This window comes from Scardinius erythrophthalmus, assembly GCF_964197995.2.
Source record: "Scardinius erythrophthalmus genome assembly, chromosome: 11".
Taxonomy (NCBI): Eukaryota; Metazoa; Chordata; class Actinopteri; order Cypriniformes; family Leuciscidae; genus Scardinius; species Scardinius erythrophthalmus.
The window spans coordinates 41,651,350-41,677,405 of record NC_138231.1 but is presented as its reverse complement, the minus strand read 5'-3'; the positions used below and the strand labels follow the sequence as shown (position 1 = coordinate 41,677,405).

Genomic DNA, 26,056 nt, shown 5'->3' with positions numbered 1-26,056 from the left:
TTGTGATAGAAGCGCGTGCATAGGTATAGTGCGTTCTAGGCTAGCCTACAGGCTGCAATGAAAGTGTAAGTGTTACTGAAGAGGGAGAGAGTGAAAACCACGGGGGGAAATGAATATGTATCTCCCCTCCCTCTCTCTCTCTCTCCTCCTCCGGCAGATGTGACGCTGGTTTGCTGACTTTCTTCTGCGCAGATGATTGCGGTTCAGCGAGGCTGTTGACGACAAACAATAGGCCAGCGGATGCTTTCCATCAGGCATGAGACCCATGACTTCGGCGTTTTTTGGGAAGGTTAAGATAACGCAAGTGGATCTGAGAGGTAACGGAGCTCAATGCGACTTTCCTTCCGATTTGAAAGAAGTTTTGATGTGCAGTAGCCAACTTTAAAGAGCGCTAGAATCAACAGAAAAAGTTAAACAGCCTATAGGCTATTTATTTTTCTTGTTATTAGTAGGCTATTATACGTTTGTTAAATTGCTTTATTTAAATCTAGTTTCGATTTTAAGCGCCTTATTCATAGAAGTGCTTTGTTTTCATAGATCGTTCAGTTTAGGACTATTGTGTGGTCTGTCAGTGTAACTTGCAGTCATTGGAAATGTCATTCTTTTTTATAAAAAAGGGTTATAATTAACAATATAGAAGGCAATACAGCATTTCGATTATCTGTAGAACATAATTAGATATCTCCATATCTCATAGCATGTGTATTTCTATATATCGTAGATTTATAGAAGTCTATTACAAATGTGCTTCTCTTTAAGAGTCAAACTTGATTGAAACAAGCCTGTTCTCCGCATCTTTGAATGTGTGTGTGCTCAGATCCTTCACACACAGCTTATGTAAGCATTAGTTGTTTGACCATGTGTTTAGCAGGAATGCAGAGGTTGAGGGGTCAAGGGCCACTGCTGTGACTTGCCCTATGCGGTTTCACCTTGCTTTCTAAAGAGTAATCAGAAATGCAATAAACGCAGTGCTAACTGGAAGGAAGTGATACATTCTTCATACCATAGAAGTTGTGATTAGATCACAGTGTTGAGCAACAGATGTGAGGATAATATTTGTAGTAAAGGCTGGTTTATTTTGTCTGGTGTGTGTGTGTGTGTGTGTGTGTGTGTGTGTGTGTGTGTGTGTGTGTGTGTGTGTGTGTGTGTGTGTGTGTGTGTCTGTGTGTGTGTGTGTTTTAAGACAAGAGTAATAGATACCGGCTGCGCTGGACACATGTCTAGACACCCCATAAAACTGGACCAGCTAATTTTCCATTTGACCAGCGGCGTGTTAGTCAGTCAGGAGGAGAAGCAGAGAGCTCACATTTCGGCTGTTGGAAAGACGCGGTTATGGTGAACTTGCTAAATATTAGTGAGCTCTAAGTGTTTTCAGGCTTAATAGCAGCTAATCAAAACAAATAAATAGTAAGTATTCTCTGGGACTGAACGTCTGTCTGTTGAAGGTCCTGCTAATCATTCAGTTTAATGAACTTTAATTTACTTTCCCCTTTCTCATCTGGTATGCCAAGTCAGCTATAAGTAAGCCATTCGTAGGTTGACTTCCTCAAAAGTGTAAACACTGTGGCTTTGTTTGTCCAAGCCAAAGAGGTCTGTGATTCCTGGAGAAAGCTATTGGTTTGCATTCCCATACATTTAAATAGCAATTGCTAGGCAAAAAATATGACACCATCAGATATTTTTATTTTATGGAGCCAATAACTTACAGTATAAAATGTGCACAGGCCAACAGGATTTTTCCTTTGGGTTTTGGATTATTGCAGAAAATAAGCTCTGTGACCGACAAAAGTTTTATGAATCTTTCACGTCGTGTTCTACAAAATAATCTTCACACATGAACACAACATTTATGAATTTTGAAGTCGAAATACAATCACCAGAAGTAAAAGCTAAAGTTAGTCTACAAATGAACTAGACCATGGTTGCATGACTTCAGCATCAACACCACTAACCTTCCGATAAATCTTCTATTCTTTATTTAAAATCTTCAAGTTGGAAATCTTTAGTTGGAATGGTTTGCAAGAGCACAAGAATAAACACAACAAGGCAAGTTTACCTGTTCTGCGTGATTATGTATAATGTCCCAGACAACCTCTGTAGTCCAATTTAGACATTTGTTAGCAAGCACCTTTTCCAAGACGCATAAAAGCTTAAAAAATTCATGAGTGCTAACTCGTTTCCGGGTTTTAGGACTTGATCCTCCAGGACTCTATGGAGAAAGATGGAGAAGATTCTTAGAACTAGATGGTGCAGTCATAGATATGTATACATAGATGTCACGTCTGTGCGCACGCCATTTTGGAACAGTTAGCGTTTCATCACTCAATGTAAGAATCAATGATGCCACAACATTGCGCAGTTTCTGGTTGTGAACCGCCGAGATTTAAATTCCCGAAGAAATGGGATAACCTTTCACAGGTGAGTAATATTAATGTACTTAATATTACAGGTTTTTAAACTATGGTAATGTTTTAATGTTGACTCCTTCGTCTATATTGTGTTAGTTTAGCAAAATCATCTGCTGAAGTCTATTGCAGATATAGCTAATTATACACGAGTTTAACTTTGGTTGCAGATTTGCTCTCAAGTGTTTACGGACAAGCTTTGACTGTTCCAATATGGCGGATGACTTTCGCATTGCGGCCCATAGAAACAGGCACTAATGAGGCTTCTATGTATATATATATATATCAATGGGTGCAGCATCTACCAGCAAGGCTTATACTTGGATCATGATACCCAGCCAATCCTCGAGCCCTTCGTTTGAGCATTTCAACCAACATCATTGATTCAATTCGATGGTGTGAGTTTTGTCTGGCCAATGTACGTAATGTTGTGGAGGAGTGTTCAGGAAAGCAGTTCAAGAACAGCAGTGGTTTACATTTCCTCAGACTCTACTCAGTTATCATACAGACATGTTGACCTTTAAAGTTCTGACTAATTGTGTTTCTAAGTGCTGAATGTTGGAAGCTTTCAGGCATGCCGGGTTTCCTTGAGCCTGTCGGAAAAAAAAACAGTATAGTGAACTTTCATCTCTCTTTAAAAAAAAAAGTGCACAAACCCAGTGAGAGATCAGCCCTACAGCTGGGTCTAATTACTGCAGGCATTCAGACCCTGTAGTGTAACTCAGAGAAAATAACGTCTCTCTCTCTCTTTCTGTCTCCTCAGCTGAGAGGGAGCAAAGGGATGAGGTCTCTCTCTCTCTGATGCCAGAATGAGAACTTACACCCGTGGTGCACCAACAGTGTTCTTTATAAGTGCACTGTGGATTCTGGCATCCCCGGCTCTGGCTCAAGTGGACCCCAGCGGAGGCATTGCGTTCCTTGGAGGGAACTACGAGGGAACTCACCCCATGCTGTACTTCGGCCAGGCGGAGGTTGAGGAGCTGCAGCGGGCGGCACTGGGGACGCACAAGGCTTTGGCCCGACAGATCCGGGAGGCTGGGGAGGCCATACTGGAGCGACCAGAGGAGTACCTGCCCCCCTGGAGCCCTGCTGAGTTTAGTGCCCGCTGGAATGAAGTGTATGGGAACAACTTAGGCCTGCTCTCTATGTTCTGCATGCTGTATCCGCACCGTGCCGGTGCGCTGGATGTAGCCAAGGAATACATGGAGCGCATGGCTGTGCAGCCCAACTGGTAAAATAATGTGTGTCTGAGCTTGTGTGTTTGGTGTGCTTCTTAAAGGCCTTGGAACGTGCAGCTTTGTATGATGCGTTGACGTAATTTCCACTGAAATAGGAAGCTAAGGCAGGACATATTGAATATTTTCAAATAGCCAATAGCATTTAGTTTACCCACAGACTGCAAGTCGTACTTTCAGCACCATGGAAGCGAATCCGAGTGCTGATGATACGTTGGATTCAATACATAAATGTGAAAGTAATATAAAGTATTCAGACCCCTTTTTTTGCATTTCGTTTGGTTTCATTTTGTCTTATGCTAAAATGCTTAAAGGCCCACTGAAGTGCCTTGGTAAGCGCAGCTTTGTATGATGCGTTGACATAATTTCCACTGAAACAGGAAACTAAGACAGGACATATTGAATGGCTCCTCCCCCTTTTCAAATAGCCAATAGCGTTTAGTTTACCTCACAGACTGCAATTCGTAGTTGACAGCACCATGGAAGCGAATCTGAGCACTGATGATACGTTGGATTCAATTGTAGAGGTGTGAATAAATTCTAGCTATTGCATTCTTAACCAACGTACAGTTGGAAAATTGAATAAAACTCGAGCGTTTGAGCAACCGAATACACATCTGCAACCCATATTGCTCTGTGACGTGTCAACGGTTGCTATGGCCAGGTGGTATTTATAGCATAGGGGGCGGAGCTTTAGATTCTAGAGAGCATTTGATTGGACAGAAGATGTGATGAGAAGCTGAAGTCCGCTGTGATGTCATAAATATCCGTGATCCATTTTAGCGGAAGTGAGGGACTGTAAGTTTTGAATGCTAATATCTCCTAAATGCACATTTTGTCATTGTTTTGGAACACACCAGCTTATTCATTACCTTAGGGCTAACAAATTCATATTAAAAGCTAAATAACTTAAATTTTGATTCCAGGGGGCCTTTACGCTCCCAATATACTCATGGGAAAGGTTCGATATACTTTTTTGTTCTTTGCGTGGGGATAAAAAGAAGTTTAAAATTCCTGAGCAGCTGAATACGGTTAGCAAACATCCCAACGCCACCCACGCGGCTGTGAGTGGCATTTAGTAGAATATGTAAATATGTCCTGCATGCTTTCCTCTCAATAACAAAATAAACACTTAATAAATAAGCAGTTAAGAATGCATTGATTATGACGATGTTTGCATCAGCTCTGAAATTTGGCACTACAGCCAAGTCACGTCAAGTTTGTTTATGTAGCACTTCATAAAATAGAGTAGGTTTGAATCCCGCTCAGAGCGGTGCAAGTAGAACTGGTTACATTGGTGCCGTGACCCGGATGGGAGTGAGGCTTATGTGAGCTATGCTCTACCTCACTGCCCCGGCCTAAAGGGGTTCACTAGTGATTGACGCTAGTGGTTGCGGTCTTTATCGTCCTTGTTAGCGAGCCCACCTTCCATGCCAGTTGACGCTGGTTCGAATCCCGCTTGGAGCAATGCCAGTTAATGACCAGTTACACCTGCAAGGTGCTTTAATATAAAACATTCATTAGATCTTTTTAGTAAAGGCTGAGCACTAATATGATCCTAAGCAACAACTGATGGGGTTTTGTGAGGTATTTGTGCACAGTATTATGAGCCTTGTCCCTTCATCTGCATTCGCAACACAACCCAGAACACACTTTTTCCATTAGAATTTCCCTAGATTTAACCTGGAAAACTCAAATATTCAAGTTGTCAGTTAAGACAGCACTTACTTTTTAAGTGAAAAAGCCACAAAACACCAATTTTGTTTTCATAAGCATAAACATAAAAAGCATATTAAATCTCTTAGAACTTAAGACAATATGTTCCAGGCTGGAACTTGTATACTTATGTTCTTAGAAAACCAGATTCAAACAGATGCATATACACAAATTTGTTTTTATCTTCACTTTAATGTTGATGAATCCAGATTGTTCTAAATGAGAGAGTGGTTATGAATTGCTAGAATACACACCAAACTCTCCAAGTCTGTATTTAAGGATTTGCTGCAAAACCTCTCCTATACAGCCATTTGTCACTTTCTGCAGATATATCTTTACATTTAGATTTATACATTTGGCAGATGCTTCCGACTTGCATTGCATTCAAGGTACACATTTTTCCTTATGCTTGATAAAGATGTACTCTCACCTAGATGTGTTGCAGGATCTTCAAGTAAAGCCAAGTGTGCTATTCTTAAAACCAGATGAAACACAATAAACACCTTTTATATTGGCCTACACTTGATTGCATCATGTGTTATTGTTCAGAAACTATTTCAGATCCAGCGTAAGCACAAATCATGTTTGTCACTCTTCAATAGGTAAGGTCACTTAGGGCCACAATATACAAGCAAAAACCATTATTATTATTATTATTAATATACCATGCTATTTTAACACATTCCATGTTTCTAAGGCCACAAGGATTCTCTTTTTCGAAACGTGGTTTGAGTTTACATGAACCAGGATTGCTGATTGCTTTGTTCATTGTCACTGTACCTTAAGTACTCTATCTTGACTGTACTTGCTTCTTTTTCAACCGTATTCCTTCCTGTACAATATCTCCAAAATGTTGACTCAGCCAAACCTGCCTCTGACACTAACACAAAAGCCTCTAATGCAGTGAGTGACAGTTAGACCTGCCTCTGATGTGTCTAAACATGTATCTGATGCTTCTTATACGCTCATCTTGCCTCTTATATCGCTTGCCCTCTGTCACTGATTTATTAAGATCAGTCTGTTCCTATTTGATGGCCAAAAAATAACTACAGATTTATATAAAGAAGCTAAAAAAAACTTTCTGTAAAGAGTAAACTTAGTTTTTAGTTGTTTAAGCCCTTGTCATAATCCTCTGAAAGCTAAGACATGTAGCCCATCAAATTTATCAAAGGTTTAATTATTGCTGTCCCCACGATATCTAATTTCAGTGTATTCCATAATAGCAACAAAAAATAAAAAAACTATGGATTAACTTGAACTATGAATCACATTGACCCAGATTCCACTGTCATCATTTAATTCCAACACATTCGTTCTTTTTTTGGAAAGTGTGCTGCCTCCACATTACATAACAAGAATTGCAAAATGGCTCTAACTACAAGGTTAGGATACATCTCCAGCTGTCTTAAATCATTTAGCTAATACAAAATCTTCACACTAGTGAATGTTCATGGCTGACATTTATTCTTAATTATGAGTTAGCTCCAGTCATTGGGCAAATCTTGAGTGAGTCATTAAATCGTTCATCAGTCTTTATGTCTAAAACGTGGGATGATTCTGTGGAAAGATTCACTCTTTAACGAAGCTCCCATTGTGGCTACTGAAGCATCACGTTCCTTCATTCAGGGGACCAAGGTTATATGCACAACCCATACATTTAAGTTGCTTGAATATATGGAGTTATATTTTGGTTTTCAAAAATGTGGGTTTATTCATACGTGTGCACATTTGTGAGTCCAAATATTCAAAGTGCCCGTTTTCCCTCACCTCCTCCAGTGTGTTCTCAGAGTGAGTGCTGATGTTTCTGTTTAAGTTGCTGTGGATGGTTGGTTGGTTGGGGTTAACGGCTGCGGTTCTGCACTCTCATTTACACTGCCGCCAGCATGTAGTGGCCAACCAGCACCAGCCCAACACAAACCTCCAGCTTCTGGAACTCATAACTTTGTCGGTGTTATTATGCACACTCCAGATTGTAGGTATAGCTAGCACTGATTCAGATCTACAGCCTCCACTGCTCTTTCATTGTTTTGTCAAAGCGAAAATCTGTTATATATTTGCTACTAGCAGACGGTTTCTTACCAAAGTAACTTATAAATAGTGGTTCTCAAATTGCATTACTGTAAACACATGAAACTTGCAGTCCATGCAAGTTTTTAACTATATTTTTTCTGCCATTTCTCTCCTTGTAATGCTGTCCAGTGAATAGCAATTGAAATGCAGCTCACTTGTCTCCTAAACATTCAGTTGAATGAAGAAATGTTCTGTAGTGTTGACAATATATGTGGACATTGTTTATCTACTGTGTGTATTAATCTAAATCAGCTATTTTTAAAGTGGGTAGTGCCTATTAAAAGTTATTGCAATGGTATCAAAGATATCACAGTGATATTTGCATTATGAGACGAATTTCATGTCTGTTGTCATGTTCGGTAAAATGCTAAATATATTTTATATATTACACTTAAATACTTAATTATCTCACCATTTTGTTTATTTTTCATGAATTAGTTGTATGTTTATTGTTTTGTTTTTTCGTATTTTGTCCACTTTACATGGGGAAAAAAATCATATCGGATAAAAATAAACTGGAAAAAAGTAGGGCTGTCACTTTTTAATGTGTTACCATTCATTCTTAGAAATAATGTGATAAGAACCCACCTACCTACAGTATTTTTCTTGACAAAAACTTAAATTCAGTTAACAGTCAGTCAACTGTTTAGTTAGCATATATGAGCTGCTATCCTCTTTGCAGTTGCTGTTCTTTTAAGCTCTCTAAACAGATTTTTTTCTGGCTAATGTTGTGTGAGAGTATGTTTCGAAGTCTCAAAGACGGCTCTTTTGTTTCAGGATGGTGAAAGATGCTCCGTGGGATGAGGTTCCTATAGCCCACTCTCTGGTTGGCTTCGCTACGGCATACGACTTCCTGTATGAGTACCTTAGTAAAGTTCAGCAGGAGCGTTTCCTGCAGGTGATCGGGAACGCTTCTCGCTACATGTATGAGAAATCTTACCACCGCGGCTGGGGATTTCAGTACCTCCACAACCACCAACCCACCAATTGTGTTGCTCTTTTGACTGGCAGTCTTGTGGTCATGAACCAAGGTGAGTCTAACATTTCTTTAGCGTTGTATGTCCAGACAGTGTGAATGCATTTGCATGGGAATATGTGTGACACTTTTTCACATTGATCATCAAGTCATGTTGAAAACTATTTTTTTTGACTGGTCCAGTTCTAAAGTAAACAGCCTCTATGATAGTTTTATTAACTGAAAGATGGGACTAACGTTCCTGCAACTGCTAAATTGAGCGTTACCATTTCTTCTCTGATTTTTTCTATCACCTTTATGTTGTTTCTGGCTTTATGGTCTGAAAGCTTAAACATGCTGCCTTCGAAGAATGCTTTCCAATGTAGGAAGGCATCAAGGCACGTCTGAATCCAATGTTAGCTTCACTTCCATGTCTTCTGAGATACCTTCAACGGATCGGTTTTTGAAGGCAGCATAGATGTGGGCGCATCCTTAGAATAAGGATGGCGTCTGAAAGTTGTGGTTAGTGGTCAGCTGCCTAAACTTTCGGATGCAGCCATTAGTGTTTAAATAATGAACATGGAATTTGAGTTCTATTTGGAAATGCACTGCAGAAACATTAAAGTTTGAAGTAACGATCAGCTACAATATTGTATTGATTTTATCCATTGGTTGTGGATTGGATTGTGAAAAAGTGAGCATTGTATACTTGATTGAATAAAGATCTGAGTGTAAATGGCTTTTCTGCAGCGTGGGCTTGCATACATCAAAAACAAGTTATGGCATTTTAATGAAAGACTCCAAAGTTGCAGTCAAAAAAACTGCATAAACGAATTGTCAAGAACTATGACCTTTTCTGTGCACGGTTCCAACAAAATTATAAACTCATGACATGATTGTAAAACTTTTATACACAAGGATTCTTGAAAAGGGACAAAACGGAAATATCTGTAAAGTACATATGGAGTAGACTTCACCCACAGGAGTTCAGTCGGTGAAACACATATCCAAAAGTTCACAACAACTTAAAAGCTCAAATAACACATTTTAAATTGAACAAAAATATTATTCCTCTAGTCTAGAATTGTAATGCTTAGATTCACAGAAGATGAAGATGATTCTAAAGTTTTATTATGAACTCAGAATAACAAGCCAACAAACGAAACGGTGTGCTAGTGCACAGACATCAACCAACAAATGAACAGGACAAAGGGATGGTGCTGATACACGCTCCCGAAAGCTTCTCTTCCGTTCAATGACACATGAAACAAATGCTTATACACAGTGATGATTAGCTAAAACAATGAACAGCTGTGAAGAATGGTGTTAGTGTCCATGGTGAAATGCATATCCATGACGGGAAACTAAAACAAAGGGAACACATGCCATGAATGGAAACAAAACAAACGGAACGTGACGGTGATTACGTTTACACGACAACGATATGCTTAAAACTGAGAGTTTTCCGCGTACAGATGACACCATTGTCAAAACGATCCCCATTCACACGGATCCGTGAAAACAACTAAAAGCGCTGTATTCTGCTGCCAGGCCATTAGATGGCGATGAAACCCTAGACTGAACACGTAATCTGCATGTGCATGACGTCATTGTCTTCAAAGATTCACGTTTTTGTTGTTTACACAGTGACCGCTTTCAAAAACTTGCACTTTGAAACCCGTTTCCAACATTTTGCGTTTTCAGGAGCCCAAAACGCTGTTGTCGTGTAAACGAACGGTCAAAACGCATAAAAAGTTTTACGGTTTTAGTCGAAAACGGTGCCGTGACAAGAACGTCTTGCCCATTATATAGTTTCATCACTGTAAGCCTGTTTGATTTATAAACTCAAGGCTAGTCAAAATGACGTTCTATAGGCTAATAATTGGCAACATACCTCACATACTTGTTGATAGACCTTTTTTTGAACCCCAAATAAAATCCTGTAACAGCACTTCTTAAATTAGAATATTTCATTTTAATACAAAGTGAAAATGAAATTATGTGCTCTTAATCTGTGGACAATCTGTTACTCCCAAGTAAACTGACATATGTTTTTTGGAGAAAGTTCAGTCTTCTGAACACACACGTTTTGAAGAAGGAAGGGTCTGCCCGCTCGCTCAGCATTCCTGCCTGGAATTTAAGGCTGCTCAGGGTCATTCTGCAGAGCTGAACTTAAGCCTTCCTAATTATTTCTCCAGCGAAGCAGTTCACCACATGACTCCAGTATTTCAGAACTGATATTTTCCCCTCACTCTCTTGCTCTTTTGTGTTTCTCTCTGTCTTTATTCCTCCCCTGCAGCTATTCATAACATAATCTGTAGTTTCTGGCCCTGAAAGTATGTCCTTTTGACTTTTGAAACAGCTTCTCTCATATCTGTCCAAATATCTGGAGGTTCTTTTTGCCCCGCTCTTCCCAGCATTCCCATCCCAAGCTGCTCCGTTTCATAGCAGAAGATTCTGTATAAAATAACATCATTAATACAGAGTAAATGATGTGGGTTTGTGGAGATGGGCCTGGATGAAGGAACGGTGCCATCCAAAAATGATAATAATCACTCACCCTCATGTTGTTCCAAACCCATTAGACTTCCTTTTGTCCATGCAACTAAGAATTTGATGCATCAGAAAGTACAAATAGACATGTATACTATAGATTACTTTTACCAAAGTCTTTTTGTACCTTATATGTGTCAAAGACAAAGTTTTAGTTGTGTGGGCTTTCAATGGATAGATAAAAATACAAAAATATCTTCATTTGTGTTCTGAAGATGAATGGAGGACTTATCGCTTTGGGACGATATATTGGTAAGTAAATGATGACGGATTTTGGTGAACTATATCTTAAAATTAACTTTATGTATACAGAGCTCCTTGTAATCCCAACCAACCCATCAGTTATACATTGCACTAGTCGGAACAGTCATGAATTTGGCGGTAGTGTTTTATTTTTATTATTAATTTGCCATTTAAACTTCACTTGGCACTTTTTGATGGCTGCCTGGTTTTGTAGTTTCACAATTTAGACCATGTCTGATCTTCAGTCAAGCAAAAACGTCCCACATCACACTTTTTTGGTCTCACTTCATCTGTAGCTATTCATATAAAATACAAGGCTATGATTTTGGCCATGGGGGGTTCCACTTGAACGGCATTCTCCAACCTCATCACACTCCTAAGCGTCTGTTTTCTACCACCGTCTGGTGGTTCCGTCACAACAAGGTATAAAGTCGCTCTCTCTCTCATTTCTACTGTAGTGAAACGAGCTTCAACTGATCTACTGAGACCATTACAGCTTTCAAGAAGACGCCTTTGAGATTTGACTTCTGAGAATGATATTACTTGAGCTTGGGTTTTCTTTGGGTCATTAAATGGGTTATATGAATAGGGTGGATGAGTCACCTTTGTGAAAAATTAGTGTGCTTAATTGTATGTGCATTTGTTGTGAACTTCAATTCTTAAAAGTATATAAAAATAAAAGAAACGTATGCAGATAGTAAAGTATTAATGAAATAAAAGTCCACTTAAGAGAGCACTCTTTCATGACTGTTTCTTAAAGGGGTGGTTCGGGATTTTTGACATCGGACCTCATTTTTAAGTCAGCCTGGTTGTTATTCATCAGTGGAGACATTTTTTAAAAAAAATTATCCAGTCCTTATATTTGGATAGTTAGCCGATGCTAGGCTAGCGCGAGTCAAGGGTAGATGTTAGCCAGCCATTAAAAACCGTTTTACTCACTCCACAGTGCACCAAACGCAAATCAATTATAACACTAGACTATCGATGCAAATGTACCTTGAGAGAATAATGTTAGAAATCAAACTTACCTTTCATCACATTGCATTAGTTATAATTTGTTCCCTGTAATCATAAGCCTTGTCTACAGCAGCAGTGGAGTGATATTGATTACCTAGGCAACCGAGTGAGCCGGTACACACATGTACTGCACACACAGTAGTGCGCTTCTTTTCTGTGTTTACTTTTTGCCGCATTACTAACCGGAGCAAAGTAAAATTCCACAGCTGCTGAGAAACTAGTTCCTTTGGGATCATTGAGATGAAAGGTAATGTTTGATTTCTAACATTATTCTCTCAACGGACATATACATCGATAGTCTAGTGTTATAATTGATTTGCGTTTGGTGCACTGTGGAGTGGGTAAAACGTTTTTTAATGGCTGGCTAACATCTACCCTTGACTCGCGCTAGCCTAGCATTGGCTAACTATCCAAATATAAGGACTGGATCATTTTTTTTAAAAAATGTCTCCACTGATGAATCACAACCAGGCTGACTTAAAAATGAGGTCCGATGTCAAAAATCCCGAACCACCCCTTTAACCCACGTAAAGACACATTTAAAAAGTGCACTTTGTAATAATGTCAAATTAAAAGTTTTTAAATATTTTTTTAAGATCTTTTTGTCACGCTTTAAAGAAGTACACTTATTCTGATGTTGACTAACATAGAACACATGGAAAAGTACTTGATTAAAATTTTACAGTAACTAGTGTTTTATTCAATATTACATTTAAAGTTAAAGTTATTAGCGACACTGGTGGCCGTTAATGGAACTGCAGCCAGCAACTTATTGCTCGTGCTCGCACTCGTGCATACGTAACACACAAGAGACTGAGCGTGATTCAAGGCCCAGATATACTCACAGCAAAGGTTTTTTTTTTTTTTGTCCTTTGCTTAAGTAAAAATAAGTCGGAAATACCTTTGTTACACTACATCCTTATGCATCGCTTTCTGCCAGGACTTTTAGGTTCTTCTGACACTGTGACACTGTTTTGATAGTTTGATTATAAAGAAAATTTGAGACTATAGACTATCAGGCTATGTGAGACGATAGCATAAAATAATTTGACCTTTTCTTTGCATGACACATTGCAGTACAGAATGGCTCTTTTGGCATTTTTCCTGAACATTGTATAAGCATTTGTTTCATGTGTCATTGAACGGAAGAGAAGCTTTCGGGAGCGTGTGTAAACGTCACAAAACGTCCCGAGTCCTTCACATAAAATCAGTCCACGGGCTTTCATAGAAAACCTAGGAAGTCAGGGAAAGTCTTGTTTTTTAAGTTTAATTACAAACTGCTCATTGGCAATAAAAAGCAACTCTCGATTAATACATGCAAATTCTTACATATAGCCCCATTGATATCAATTTCAATAGAAATGACAATAAAGTATATTTAACTTTACCATAAATGCTTGTCAGTACATTCAATTATATACAAAGTAGAAATAAATTTAACTTTATATTCAGAAGCATACTTTGACCATATTTCAAAGACAACAGAATTATGAAATTACATATAAAGATGTACTTAAGTTCTACTAATATGTGGATGAAAAAGCACTTTAAGTGTATTTAATTGAAATTTAAACTATAATACATTTTCATTTAATTATAAACAACATCCATTGTTAGTGTCGAAAACATGACATTCAGTTCACACTTTAGTCTATCTTTTTAAAGTATATTATTTCTGTTAAAAGTTTGCTAAAGTGTATTTCTTTTTCACAAGAGAGGAAAATGTCAACAACACTCGGAATCAGTCTAAATCCAGCCTGTAACACATATGTAGTTTTGTGTAGACAATGCTAAAAGTGGTAACAGAACTTTGAAAAGATGGGTTATTACAGAAATAGTTTACCCAAAATTAAAAATCAAGATTAAGTGCATATTGCGTTGTGGCACAGCTGTGTACTCTGGTTGTATGCTGCATATTTGTCAAATGTGCACAGTAAACAAACAGCAAAAATAGCACCAGTAGTGTGATGTCTGACTCTCCAAACACACCCGTTCTCAACCATACCTTGATTGAGCTAAAAATCGCAGCACCAAAATTGGAACATTAGAGCATACTATGTGCTTCATAGACTGTTTGTATTAGAAAAAGTCTGCCAATCATGGCAAAGACTGTCAATTAAAAAAATGCCAAAAGCAACTGAAGAAGTTATTTAGACAAACAGATAAAGGGCTTTGTGGAATGAAGTGTGTTTTCTACCGTGAATGTTTGCTTTATATGGTGCAGTCGGATCTGATAACTCCAGCTTGTGTGCTGTTGGGTTTCTGAAGTAGGTGATATCATGTTTGTGTAAATGTTGTTGTTCACTGAGGGTAATTCCTGTTTGATTGCAAACCGGTGTGTGTGGCCGTGTGTGTGTGTGTGTGTAAGAGTAACTTAGAGACAGTAGCTGTTTGTCGGTGGACCTACTGTGTTCCAGGAAACCTGTGGTGTGGCACTATTACTCAAACTGATGAGATGTGGTCTAAATATTTATGTGGTTCTTCTCAGACTCACCCAGGCATGCAGGCAGAGGAGCTGGGGGTACATTTGAAACATTTTCATGAAATTAAGAGAGCTATTTGAGAGTTTAGCTCATATTAGTACAGGAAGGTTTGCTTTTTGCCTTCTGCTTCTCAGAGTTATAAATATAAACTGTACAATTCATCATTTATACCATCAAACACAACTCAGTGTGGTTTCCGTATGATCTCTACATGCTGAAATGAGCTGGCTATAACAGCAAAGAGCTGCTTTCTGCTGACACAAGCTCATTTACGTGCACATCAGAAAACGGGTTATTCCAGGGTTATTGCAGAGCAACACTCTCTAAACATGAGCGCTGTTTTCCCTTACACCATCTAAGGAATGAAATTGTTTAGTCCTGTTTTGACTGATGTTGTTGTCCTTGATAAACAATATATATTACGGACGGTTTTGTGTCTGTTTTATGGTGTATTACTAATTATGGTGTATTACTAAAATATTTGCTTCTTTACAATGTTCCATTGCAACATGTGCTGTATATTCAAACTTTAAAAGCTAAATCACTGTTAAAATATCTTTTTTATTATTATTATTATTATTTTTTGGGTTGCCTGAGGTGCAGCTGCTTATATAACAGAGCACTGCCCACAAAGCTATGATTTTGACTTGTTACTAAAATTTGTAAATACATTTTAAAACTTTATTTTTTACCAATAAACAAAAATGTATTAGACAGAATTTATAATATAATAATAATGAATTAAAATATGCCAGAATGGGTAGGTAGTAAAGGGTTGCAAAACTGAGTTCACTAGGGAACAGCTAGGTTGGGACAAAATACGGAATTAAGATCAAGCAATGTAAGGGAAAATCATGCAATAACATGGCTGCAAATAAAAGGTGAGACAGGCCAAAGATTATGCTTTTTGGAAATAAAATTATTTCATAATAAAAACTACCATTCTACTATTACAGTTTTTCTCGATTGCTTAAACACTATAACCAGGCTTTTGAACTAAAATTTCAAAACCATAATGCCATTTATCAAAAAGCACACCCATTTCCCTAAACTATAAACACTATTCCCTGTTTTGACACATGAGTCAGATTTGTTGAACTGTCACTGCAAAACTCTACACACAAATCCCTTCATTTCTCATTGCCTAGACCATGTTGTCATATAGAAAGCACTAGCATTCAATATTGTTCACTCGAGTCAGCACAGCTTAGCTCAGTTAGCACACAATTACCCAGGTGGAAACACTAAGAGTCAAAATTTAACACACATCAATCAGATCCTTCAATAGATAGATAATAGGGCCCAAATCAGTTTATTGAGTTTTGGAACAATGGATCCAGAAAGACATGAAGGAAGAGATCGAGGATGGATAAGAACGAGGAGGAGGAAGGGCAAGGGCAAGAAGACAAGCAGTCTCAGATGAAATTCAAGCCACTCTAGTTGCCCATGTCTTTATCAATGGTGTGACTGAGGGAGGCTGGGCTACGAGTAAGGCCAAATTTTAGTCGCTTTACCGTCGCCTCGAGAACCTTCAGGGAGGTGTGGTGGCAAACAAAATTCTATCACTGAATAAGAGACAAACATTTCCAATAGTCTTTGATGAGGTTTATTTTCTTGCAAGAAAAGGCCAGCAGTCGTACAGTCACACAGAGCGGCTGCAGAGTGTGACAGTGAAGCATCCTTTCTCCTTTATAGTCTTGACTCCCAGAATGTTATCTTTCCAGGCCAATGATGGTATTTCAACCATATTTGGAACATTCTTAGACTTGTTCATCATATTGTATCCTTGAGTGGAGGCTCTTTACCATTCCAATACAATTCCATAGAATAAGGTTTGTGTGAGCTCTTTTACTGTCATATGATGGTCACACACATCTTTCGTAAATATGAAAAAAAAAAAAAATAATTAGAGGAGAGAAAAAAAAGATGTTCATCATGTGAAAAGGTTTGTGAGGGGGGGAACCACAAGCAACATAATTTACCAGTTTTGGAAATGTTGTTTTGAATTTATTGCACCAGTGTGTTAGACTATGTTGTAGTGTGTGTGATTTTGAGGGCTTGTGTGTCCTGTCTGCGGGCAAAGTTTGGTTTTTCAGCAAGAGTGAATGGTTTTGAGTGTAGAGCTTCATTTTGACCTGAAAATAGGATGTTTGGAGAATTGGGTGAGACGTTATGGATTTGTGTTTACAGTTTTGATAATACGAGGCATAGTTTCAAGAAATGTGTTTAAGCAATCGAGAAAAACTGTAAAAACTAAGTACACTACCATTCAAAAGTTGTTGTCAAATAATCCTGAACAAAAATGCATGATGGTTTCCGCAAAAATATTTACTATCTAATACTAAGGGCCAGATTTACTAAACAGGGCAAACTAGCTTGAAAGCGCAATTCCAAAAAAGCGCAGATGGGAGTGGGAAGTTCTGCACGTGATCTAATTAAAGTACACAGATGCAACCGGATCATTTCCATAATGACCAACACAATATATTGCGCACATATATTCAAACGCACATAACTATAGAACCAATTCTTAAACCAATTCTTAATGCGCATGTGAACGCCATCAGCGTTTCTCACAGGTTCGCGTTTAAAGTCTGTGTAGAGAGAATGGTGTCGTCTTAGCGGCCCCTAATTTAATAACAAATGATCGTTGCGACGGAAGCGAATAAATCTAAACTAACTTTAGCTGGAAAATAACTTTATTAAAGAACCGCTATAAAACCAAAACAATCTCTGTTACCATAAATTATACGTTTATCTCTGTAAAGCTGCTTTGAAACAATCTACATTGTTAACAGCGCTATATAAATGAAGATGACTTGACTTGACTTGACTTGACAATCTACCAAGAGCAGCGCAAATTAGCGTCTGGTTTAGGACATGCCTTTTTGGGTGGTAAATAATGGCTAGCGCAACGGCTAACTAGCGCAAACCTTAGTAAATTACCTTGCATGATTCATTTAAATACTCTCCTCCCATAAATTTTGCGTCTGAAAGAGAAACTCCTACAAATGCATTTGCAATAAGGTCAGCCGCTTCAGGAAACAAACTTCTAATCACAACAAATTCTTCTCTATGTAATACTTGCTATGTTTCTGTATATTTCAGGATACCTCCAGGAGGCATACCTCTGGACAAAACAGGCTCTTTCCATCATGGAAAAGTCCATGGTGCTTCTCCAAGATGTGACGGATGGATCTCTGTACGAGGGTGTGGCCTATGGGACGTACACCACTCGTTCACTCTTTCAGTACATGTATTTGGTGCAGAGGCACTTTGACATCGGCCACTTCAGTCATCCCTGGCTGCACAAACACTTCGCCTTTCTCTACAGGACATTGTTGCCTGGTAAGGCCTTGCTCTGCCTGGTTCTGTGCAGTATCTTACAAGCACAACATTTAAAGGGTCATATCGGAAGCGTTTTATTTGATTTGGTCATCATTTTTCACCCTCTCTCTGACCCTTAGGATGTTTTTTTTTTTTTTTTTGCTGCTGCCTGTTGTACCTTCCTACAGCATCTACAGTATATAAACGCCCTTTTTGAGTAACAATGCTTACTTTATGTGGGCTGCGGGTTTGCTGTTGGGTCCAGTTTATTTTGTGCTGCCCCATTTCTCAATAACAACCTCTTTGCAAAGTCTGAGTTACATTTGAACAAATTCGCAGCTTGGTTTCAATAAATGCATCTTCAGTTTTGAAAGTCACAGTATGTTTCCATAGTACATTTAAAAAGTTTTCAGGATATGACCCCCTTTAAAAATGTTAATAGCTGACAATTGTGGTAATAAAGTGCTTTGCCCATGCCAGCCAAAGCAATGAACTCCTTTTACACATGAGTTGTTTGGTCTCTCACCTTAAAGGGTTAGTTCACCCAAAAATGCCCAAAATATACCCACCCTCAAGTCATTCTAGGTGTATATGACTTACTTCTTTCAGCCGAACACAATCAGAGTTATATTTAAAAATGTCCTGGCTCTTCCAAGCTTTGTATTGGGAGTGAATAGTAATTGAGATTTTGAAGCCCATAAAAGTGCATCCATCCATTATAAAAGTAATCCATACAGGGTTAATAAAGGCCTTCTGAAGTGAAGCGATGGGTTTGTGTAAGAAAAATATCCATATTCATAACTTTATAAACTATAGACGGATGGATGCACTTTTTTTACTATTCACTCCAATTATTAAGCTTGGAAGAGCCAGGATATTTTTTAATATAACTCCGATTGAGTTTGATGAAAGAAGAAAGTCATATACACCTAGGATGGCTTGAGAGTAAGATAATTATGCGATAATTTTCATTTATGCGTGAACTAACCCTTTAAAGCCATGACCAGGTAACCTGGCCAAAACCAAAGCAAAGCTCAGGCCATGAACTGTACCAACAATAGCTCTCTGTGCACATCAAAGAGCTACCAGCCGTCGAGCTGTTTGTGTGTGTCTACAGACAAGTCAGGTTTGGATAGTTTGCAACCTCCTGCCAAAAGCCATTTTATTGTAGCGGAAAACCAAATCCGTAAGCAAAAAATTAGGAGACGGAGAAGGTTAGCAGCCACAATACACCCTCTCAGTCGTCCGTTCTGAGAATCCACACAGATGCAGTCTGTCAAGACCACATGGCCTCTTCTTAGTCGTTTCTGTGTTTATATCAATGTAACAAGGGTTTTGGTTTTCTGTGGAAACCAAAACAAACTGGTGAAAATACTAACATCAAACTCTCATTAGTTAAAGGCTGCCCTATAAAGACAGTGCTCACTTCTGTCGTTCCTTTACACACAAGTGATTCCTTCTGGCTAAATATTTTCTAGTGGTTGCTAGGTTTAATTTTCCATTTCACAGTAAACTGCTGCTCTTTCTTTAATCTTCACCCAACCTCGTTAATTAAAAAGTGTTTACTTGCTGTCAGAGAGGCTTCTACTTATTATGTGGTTTGTATGTATCAGTATGAACAACTACTTGAGATTTTAGTTGACCTTTATGCTTTAAATGATTCAGTGTATTATTTTCTGCTCCTGCAGGTTTTCAGAGAACTGTTGCAATCGCAGATTCCAACTATAACTGGTTTTATGGGCCAGAGAGTCAGCTGGTGTTCTTGGATCGGTACGTCATGCGAAATGGCAGTGGCAATTGGCTGGCTGAGGTGATCAGACAGAATCGTGTTCTGGAGGGCCCGGGACAGGCGGGGAAGGGTCAGCGCTGGTGCACTCTGCACACTGAGTTCCTCTGGTAAGACTTCTTGTGTTCCTGAGCTATTTAGCTAGATTTTAGTTTTGAATACTGTGTATGTAATCCTCAAAGAGGATTAAAGCTTTGATTTTGATGATATTATTTTTCCCAGTTAAACATGGTTGTGGGAAGCCATTAGTTATGAAACTCACAATGTTTCAGCATATTTAGTTGTTTTTTTTTATTTTGTAAAATGTCAAACATCAATGTTGCAAAATTTCACAAATGTTATACTTCCGTTTTCAAGTACTTTGACTTTCTTCAGAAGCCTTCCTACCCATAAAATGTTTGTTACATTACACTATTATATACTGTAGTAACTATAATTTATGCAAAATATATTTAAAAAAAAATCAAAATCTAATTTCTCCTACTTTTAAATATACAGGAAAAGCTGATTTAATGCAAAGTGTTAAATTCGTAATCAATATATGCATCTTGAAAAAAAAAATTATAAAATGATTTGCAAACCTAATATTACATAATTTGATTAAGCTAAGTTAAAAAAAATCAATAAAATCTTTCCATCGTGAACAGATTTTTTCTTCAAAAACTTTGAACTAGAATTAAAATAATATTTTCCAAATTATATTTATATATGTCAGCTTTAATGTACTTATCAAAATAAAAAAAGGTTTTGGAATTAATTACCAAAAAAGTATTCAAAATGTATAATTTTACTTACTGTAAAGTCTGCAAATGGGTGTTCAAATACTTTATTTAGTGTCAAAAAACTTAACATGTAAACAGAAGTTTAGAAAAAAAATGTTTTCGCAAAATCTGTCATTTTCTGTCACTAGCATGTTTACATGGACACTTTTTGTTCTGAACCCACTGTTTACATGAGCTCTAAATAAAGTGATCTGATTAATGTGTGCATTTATGTCACAAGCTTAACATCGGAATAACTGATGCAAGGTGCACATGAAGATTTGTGCCGTTCTGCTTATGTTTATCAAGCAGTAAAAACGCCTCCTCCCGCACAACAAATCCGTCTAAGGGTGAAAGTCCGAAGTGGCAGATGATGAATGGAATATGAATTTTAGATTGACACGACAGTCATTTATTGTACTATATTACACTGTATTCAACAACAATTCATTTCGCCATTTCAACGTCATTGCACATACGCAGAACTTTCCAGTTTCACTTTTCAATTCGATCTCATTTTAGAAATTTTACTTAACAATTAAATCTGATAGACGTGGTTACATGTGACTTTTTTTATTCCGACTGTGTTTCTAGTCCGATTACAAACAGATTATTAGGCTCCATGTAAACGCAGCTAATGTTTGGATGTAGCAGAAAACATCTGGGTCATGTTTGCATTTTCTTTTGTCAGGTATAAAATTATGTCATACATGTGAAAATCATCTGAGAATTGAACAAATAGTTGTAAGCCGGCTCAGAGGAAGAGAGGAATTATGTTGTTGTGGCAGTTTCTCTGGTGATTGAGGGATAATAAGACTTCTACACCTTAAAAATTGTCATCTGAAGCAAAAATGGTACAAATTGCACTTCATATTTTGCGAGAAAGCATGACACGCTAGAGCAAAATAGGCACTATTTTTGGAACCAGCACCACAAAATTAGTAAGAAACAAATATTGGATAATTTCACTCTGCAAATATTATGCAGGGCGGTGTAATGCATCTCTTGAAAAATAGTTCTTGAGTTATTTGGGATTGAAATCCCACTTGTTGAGAAAAGGTCGAGCTGAAACCAAACTGAAAGGTTTTCTGATTATCCAAGAACTAGAACTTTGTGTATTGTGGTTTAACTACAAAATGTGCCTCTCTCACTGTATAGGTATGACGCCAGTCTGCAACCCACCCCTCCTCCTGATTATGGTACATCCCGTCTGCATTATTTCGAAGACTGGGGAGTGGTGACCTATGGAAGTGCCCTTCCTGCTGGGAGAAACCACACATTTCTGTCCTTTAAGTCGGGTAAGCTTGGCGGACGTGCTATTTTCGACATTGTTCACCAAAACAAATACAAAGACTGGATCAAAGGGTGGCGAAACTTTAATGCGGGCCATGAGCACCCGGACCAGAACTCCTTTACCTTTGCTCCGAATGGAGTCCCGTTTGTCACAGAGGCTTTGTATGGCCCCAAATACACCTCTCTCAACAATGCCGTCATGTTCGGGCCTGCCGTGTCTGAGAGCTGCTTTGCTCCATGGGAAGGCCAAGTCACTGAGGTTTGCAACTCAAAATGGCTGAAGTATAAGCATGGTCTGGCAGCAGACTGCCAAGGTCAGGTGGAGGCGGCTCTGGAGCGGCAGGGCATGGTGTTTATTCGCGGGGAGGGTCATGCAGCTTACAACCCTGAGCTGAAGATCAAGAACTTTCAGAGGAACTTACTCCTGCTTCATCCTGAGCTTCTGCTGGTGGTGGACCACATTCAGCTGCATTTAGGCAGCTCGACACACAGCATGAGCGCCTTCTTCCACAACACAGACCTGCCCTTCCAGAAAACCCAAGTCGATGGAGTTCACGGTGCTCTGATCAGACACGGAAATGAAACGTCCAAGATGTTCTGGTTGGACGATACGGGTGGCAGTGAGCAGGCAATAGTGGGATATAGGAGCTACCCCCGGGGATACCCGTATAATGGTTCCAACTATGTGAATGTGACTTTGCCACTGAGGTACCCGATCAGCAGAGTGGCCTACATCTTCTTCGGGTCCGGAGTGGATGTGCAGAGTTTCAGCGTGCATGGAGACTCAGAGAGACTAGACATCTATCTGGCCACCAGGGATCACACCTACAACATCTATCTGCTCACAGATGAGGTTCCCACCAAACCCCTGGCCACGGTGTTGATGGACCAAAAGAAAGTGGAGTTTGAAAGGACAACAGGGGTAAACGTGCATCCCTTGGAGGAAGTAGAGGAGTACGTTAATGTTGTGGAGGACAATCTTCAGCATGTCAAACCAGTCTTCCAACAGCTGGAAAGGCACATTCTTTCACGGGTTCTTAACACGGACCGTTTCCACAAAACTGCTGAGCGCCTCCTAAAGTCCTCAGACAAGAGGAAGACACCAGGGACTATTGAGAAGATGTTTTCCCTTTCTAAGAAGCAGGGGAAGGGGAAGGGAGGCAAGAAGGCAAGCCTTTCTGACAGCCTTCCAGACATCTTTGCTCAGATTGAGGCGAGTGAGAAGAAGGAGAGGCAGCGGACGATGAAGCGCGTCTATGAGGAGGTTCCAGAGGAGGCGGACGGGGACTCGAGGGCTTTCATTGATTACAGTGATTTACGGAAGGGCAGAAAAGTGGGCTTTGTAAAGGGCCGGAAATTTAAAGAAGTACGCGTGGGGGCCACGGCAGAGAGTGATGATGTGTTTAGCACCACGTCGTACATTCGCCTTTTCCTCATTTTGAATATAGCCACTTTCTTTGTCCTGCTGGCCGTGCTGTTGACACGCTTCCAGAGGGCGCAGAGTTTGCACACGCAGCGATGCCTTTACTGCATCCTCCTCATAGACAGCTTCATCCTGCTCTGGCTGTACTCCTCCTGCTCTCAAACACAGTGCTGACCGACCATTCCTGTGGTGCAATACGCCACAAGTGTTGACGCCAATACTTTGGAGGAATATCCCTGTTTGCAGCAGCAGTGCATCTAAATGAGGCGTCGTCAGTGTGGACGGTACATGGCTCCTTCTCACAGTCACGGTCACATTATCACTAGGGCTGGGACAAAATATCGACAGGGCGATATATCGTTGTCCTTCTCCGTGCGATACGAGAATCAAGACGCTGGCGCCAAATATCGAAATTTTAATGAATAAAATAAGGGGTTTTAAATCTCTAAATAGATTTTCCTGCTCGCAGCGTTGCTACTTCATGGCTCCTCGAGGTGGCGCTCTACACATAAATGACCATAAGTTAACTAGCCTAAGATAAAGAGATTTTTTAATGGCGGACAGCAGTGTGATTAAAATAATAAATGCCCAAACCACGTTTAAGTCGAAAGTCTGGACGCTCTTTGGTTTTTATACCATTGATGGGACAAACATGTTGTAAATAGACATCTCTGACGCTCTTCACCAAGCACTCACCAAGCACTCACACAGATACACACGGGAGCATTTGAAAGCAGGCGTCTATGAGTGGATCCGTCTATCAGTGGATATATTTGGGATCCACTCATAGACGCCTGCTTTCAAACGCTCCCGTGTGTATCTGTGTGAGTGCTCGGTGAAGAGCGTCAAAGATGTCTATTTACAACATGTTTTGGAAGTGTTGATAAACGTAGCCAATCAGAGACATATGTGACCCTGGACCATAAAACCAGTCACATGGGTCAATTTTTGGAAATTGAGATTTATGCATCATCTGAAAGCTTTCCATTGATGTATGGTTTGTTAGGATAGGACAATATTTGGCAGAGATACAACTTTTTGAAAATCTGGAATCTGAGGGTGCAAAAAATTCAAAACATTGAGAAAAAAAAGCCTTTAAAGTTTTCCATTTATGTTGGCGATTGTGCTGCATTCACTCACAAAAATAAATGTTTTATATATTTACAGTAGGAAATTTAAGAAATATCTTCATGGAACATGATCTTTACTTAATGATTTTTGGCATAAAAGAAAATAATTTTGACCCATACAATGTATTGTTGGCTATTGCCACAAATATACCCGTGCGACTTGTGACTGGTTTTGTGATCCAGGGACACATATATGTTGAGCGCATGAACACAATGGCCAATCAGAGGTGCTTAAGAATCTGCTCAACAGTGCTAGGAGGAAATGCTGATATTGTCACATTTTTAAAATGTTAAAATAATTTAAAAGTCGATACCTTTGACAACACTATTCCCAGGTTCATTTTAAGGAAGCTGGTAAACACTGAGATGTTCCCGGGTTGAAATAAAAGAGGTGGGAAGTTTTAAAATGTATCCATATAAAACAAGTTGAGTCAGTTTACACACAAAGAAAAGTTTAAGCTTTTAAAAAGTACAAGCATAAAATGTTTAATTTACTTAAAATTTTCAATTTAATTTACTGATTTTTTACCAATTTGTACTTGAATAAAGAGAAACAACCTGCTCTCAACCTTTTCACAGGCATTTTGTTTTTATAGACAGAGATCGTGATGCATCATTTAAGGATCGTCTAGCAATATATTGATTATCGCAGAATTGCTGTATCATGATATTATCGGTATCGTGTATCATATCGTGAGCTACCCAGTGATTCCCACCCCTGATCACCACTGTGAGACAGAAGTGAGACGTTTGTCTACTCCACCATGCAGTGCTGCACAACTCTCAATACTGAGCCAGTATTAGCAAACAGATGTTGCCAAGTTTGCCATCCCAAAAGCTTTTGTGGAGCTTTAAAATAGTTTACAGGAACTTTGTCTTGAAAGATGGAGCCCTGCACATGAAATAAGGGGGGAAAACTGTATATTGTGGCCACGAATTAAGAATTCCTTCCCATGACTTAATTCATTTCCTCATTTTAGTTAAATCGTGGTCACATTGTAGTAATTCATTCTGTTGTCTTTGTTAAATCATGGTCAGTATTTAACAAAACTGAGGGAATTTATTGGGACAACATTACCACAATTTAACTAAAATGAGGGAATAAATTAGTGGAAACAGGGAATAACTGAACAAAACATGGCCACAAAGTCATGGGTACTAATTCTTAAAGGGATATTTCACCCAAACCTATATAATTGTCTTTCTTCTGTTGAACACAAAAGAAGATATTTTGAAGAATGTTGGTAACCGGTAGCCATTGACATCCATAGTAGGAAAAAAAACCACTATGGAAGTCAATGGGGTCCATCAACTGTCTAGTTACCAACATTCTTCAAAATATCTTCTTTTGTGTTCAACAGATGAAAGAAACTCATACAGGTTTGGAACAAATAAGTAAGTTTGGGTGAGTTATGACAACTTTTCGGGGTGAACTGTACCTTTAATTCATGGCCATATTTATTTTTTCATATTTGTCATGTGGGGGGCTCAATATTGAAATTGGACTGGCTATACCCACTTTTACTCAGATTTGCTACAAGCTATGCACATTTGGTAACAACATGGACAATCATAAAATGTGTAAAATGTATATATGTTAAAGCAAAGTATATTTTTGAGTGTTGTTTTATACTCTTCCTAATTAAAAGGCAACTACAG

General features: G+C 38.8%; 1 protein-coding gene across 1 annotated transcript; it reads left to right on the top strand.

Moving 5' to 3' along the window:
- The first annotated feature begins 186 nt into the window (after positions 1-186).
- dse (dermatan sulfate epimerase) lies at positions 187-26,056 on the top strand. Its single transcript, XM_081377864.1, has 6 exons — positions 187-317; positions 3,169-3,636; positions 8,204-8,457; positions 17,786-18,025; positions 19,693-19,900; positions 21,710-26,056. The coding sequence occupies exons 2-6, from the start codon at positions 3,215-3,217 to the stop codon at positions 23,439-23,441; spliced, it is 2,856 nt and encodes a 951-aa protein (XP_081233990.1). The 5' UTR covers positions 187-317; positions 3,169-3,214; the 3' UTR covers positions 23,442-26,056.

Coding starts and splice junctions, on each gene's coding strand:
- dse (XM_081377864.1), top strand. CDS start 3,215: ATGAGAACTTACACCCGTGGTGCACCAACAGTGTTCTTTATAAGTGCA. Junction 8,458..17,785: donor TCTTGTGGTCATGAACCAAG/GTGAGTCTAACA, acceptor TGTATATTTCAG/GATACCTCCAGGAGGCATAC. Junction 18,026..19,692: donor CTACAGGACATTGTTGCCTG/GTAAGGCCTTGC, acceptor CTGCTCCTGCAG/GTTTTCAGAGAACTGTTGCA.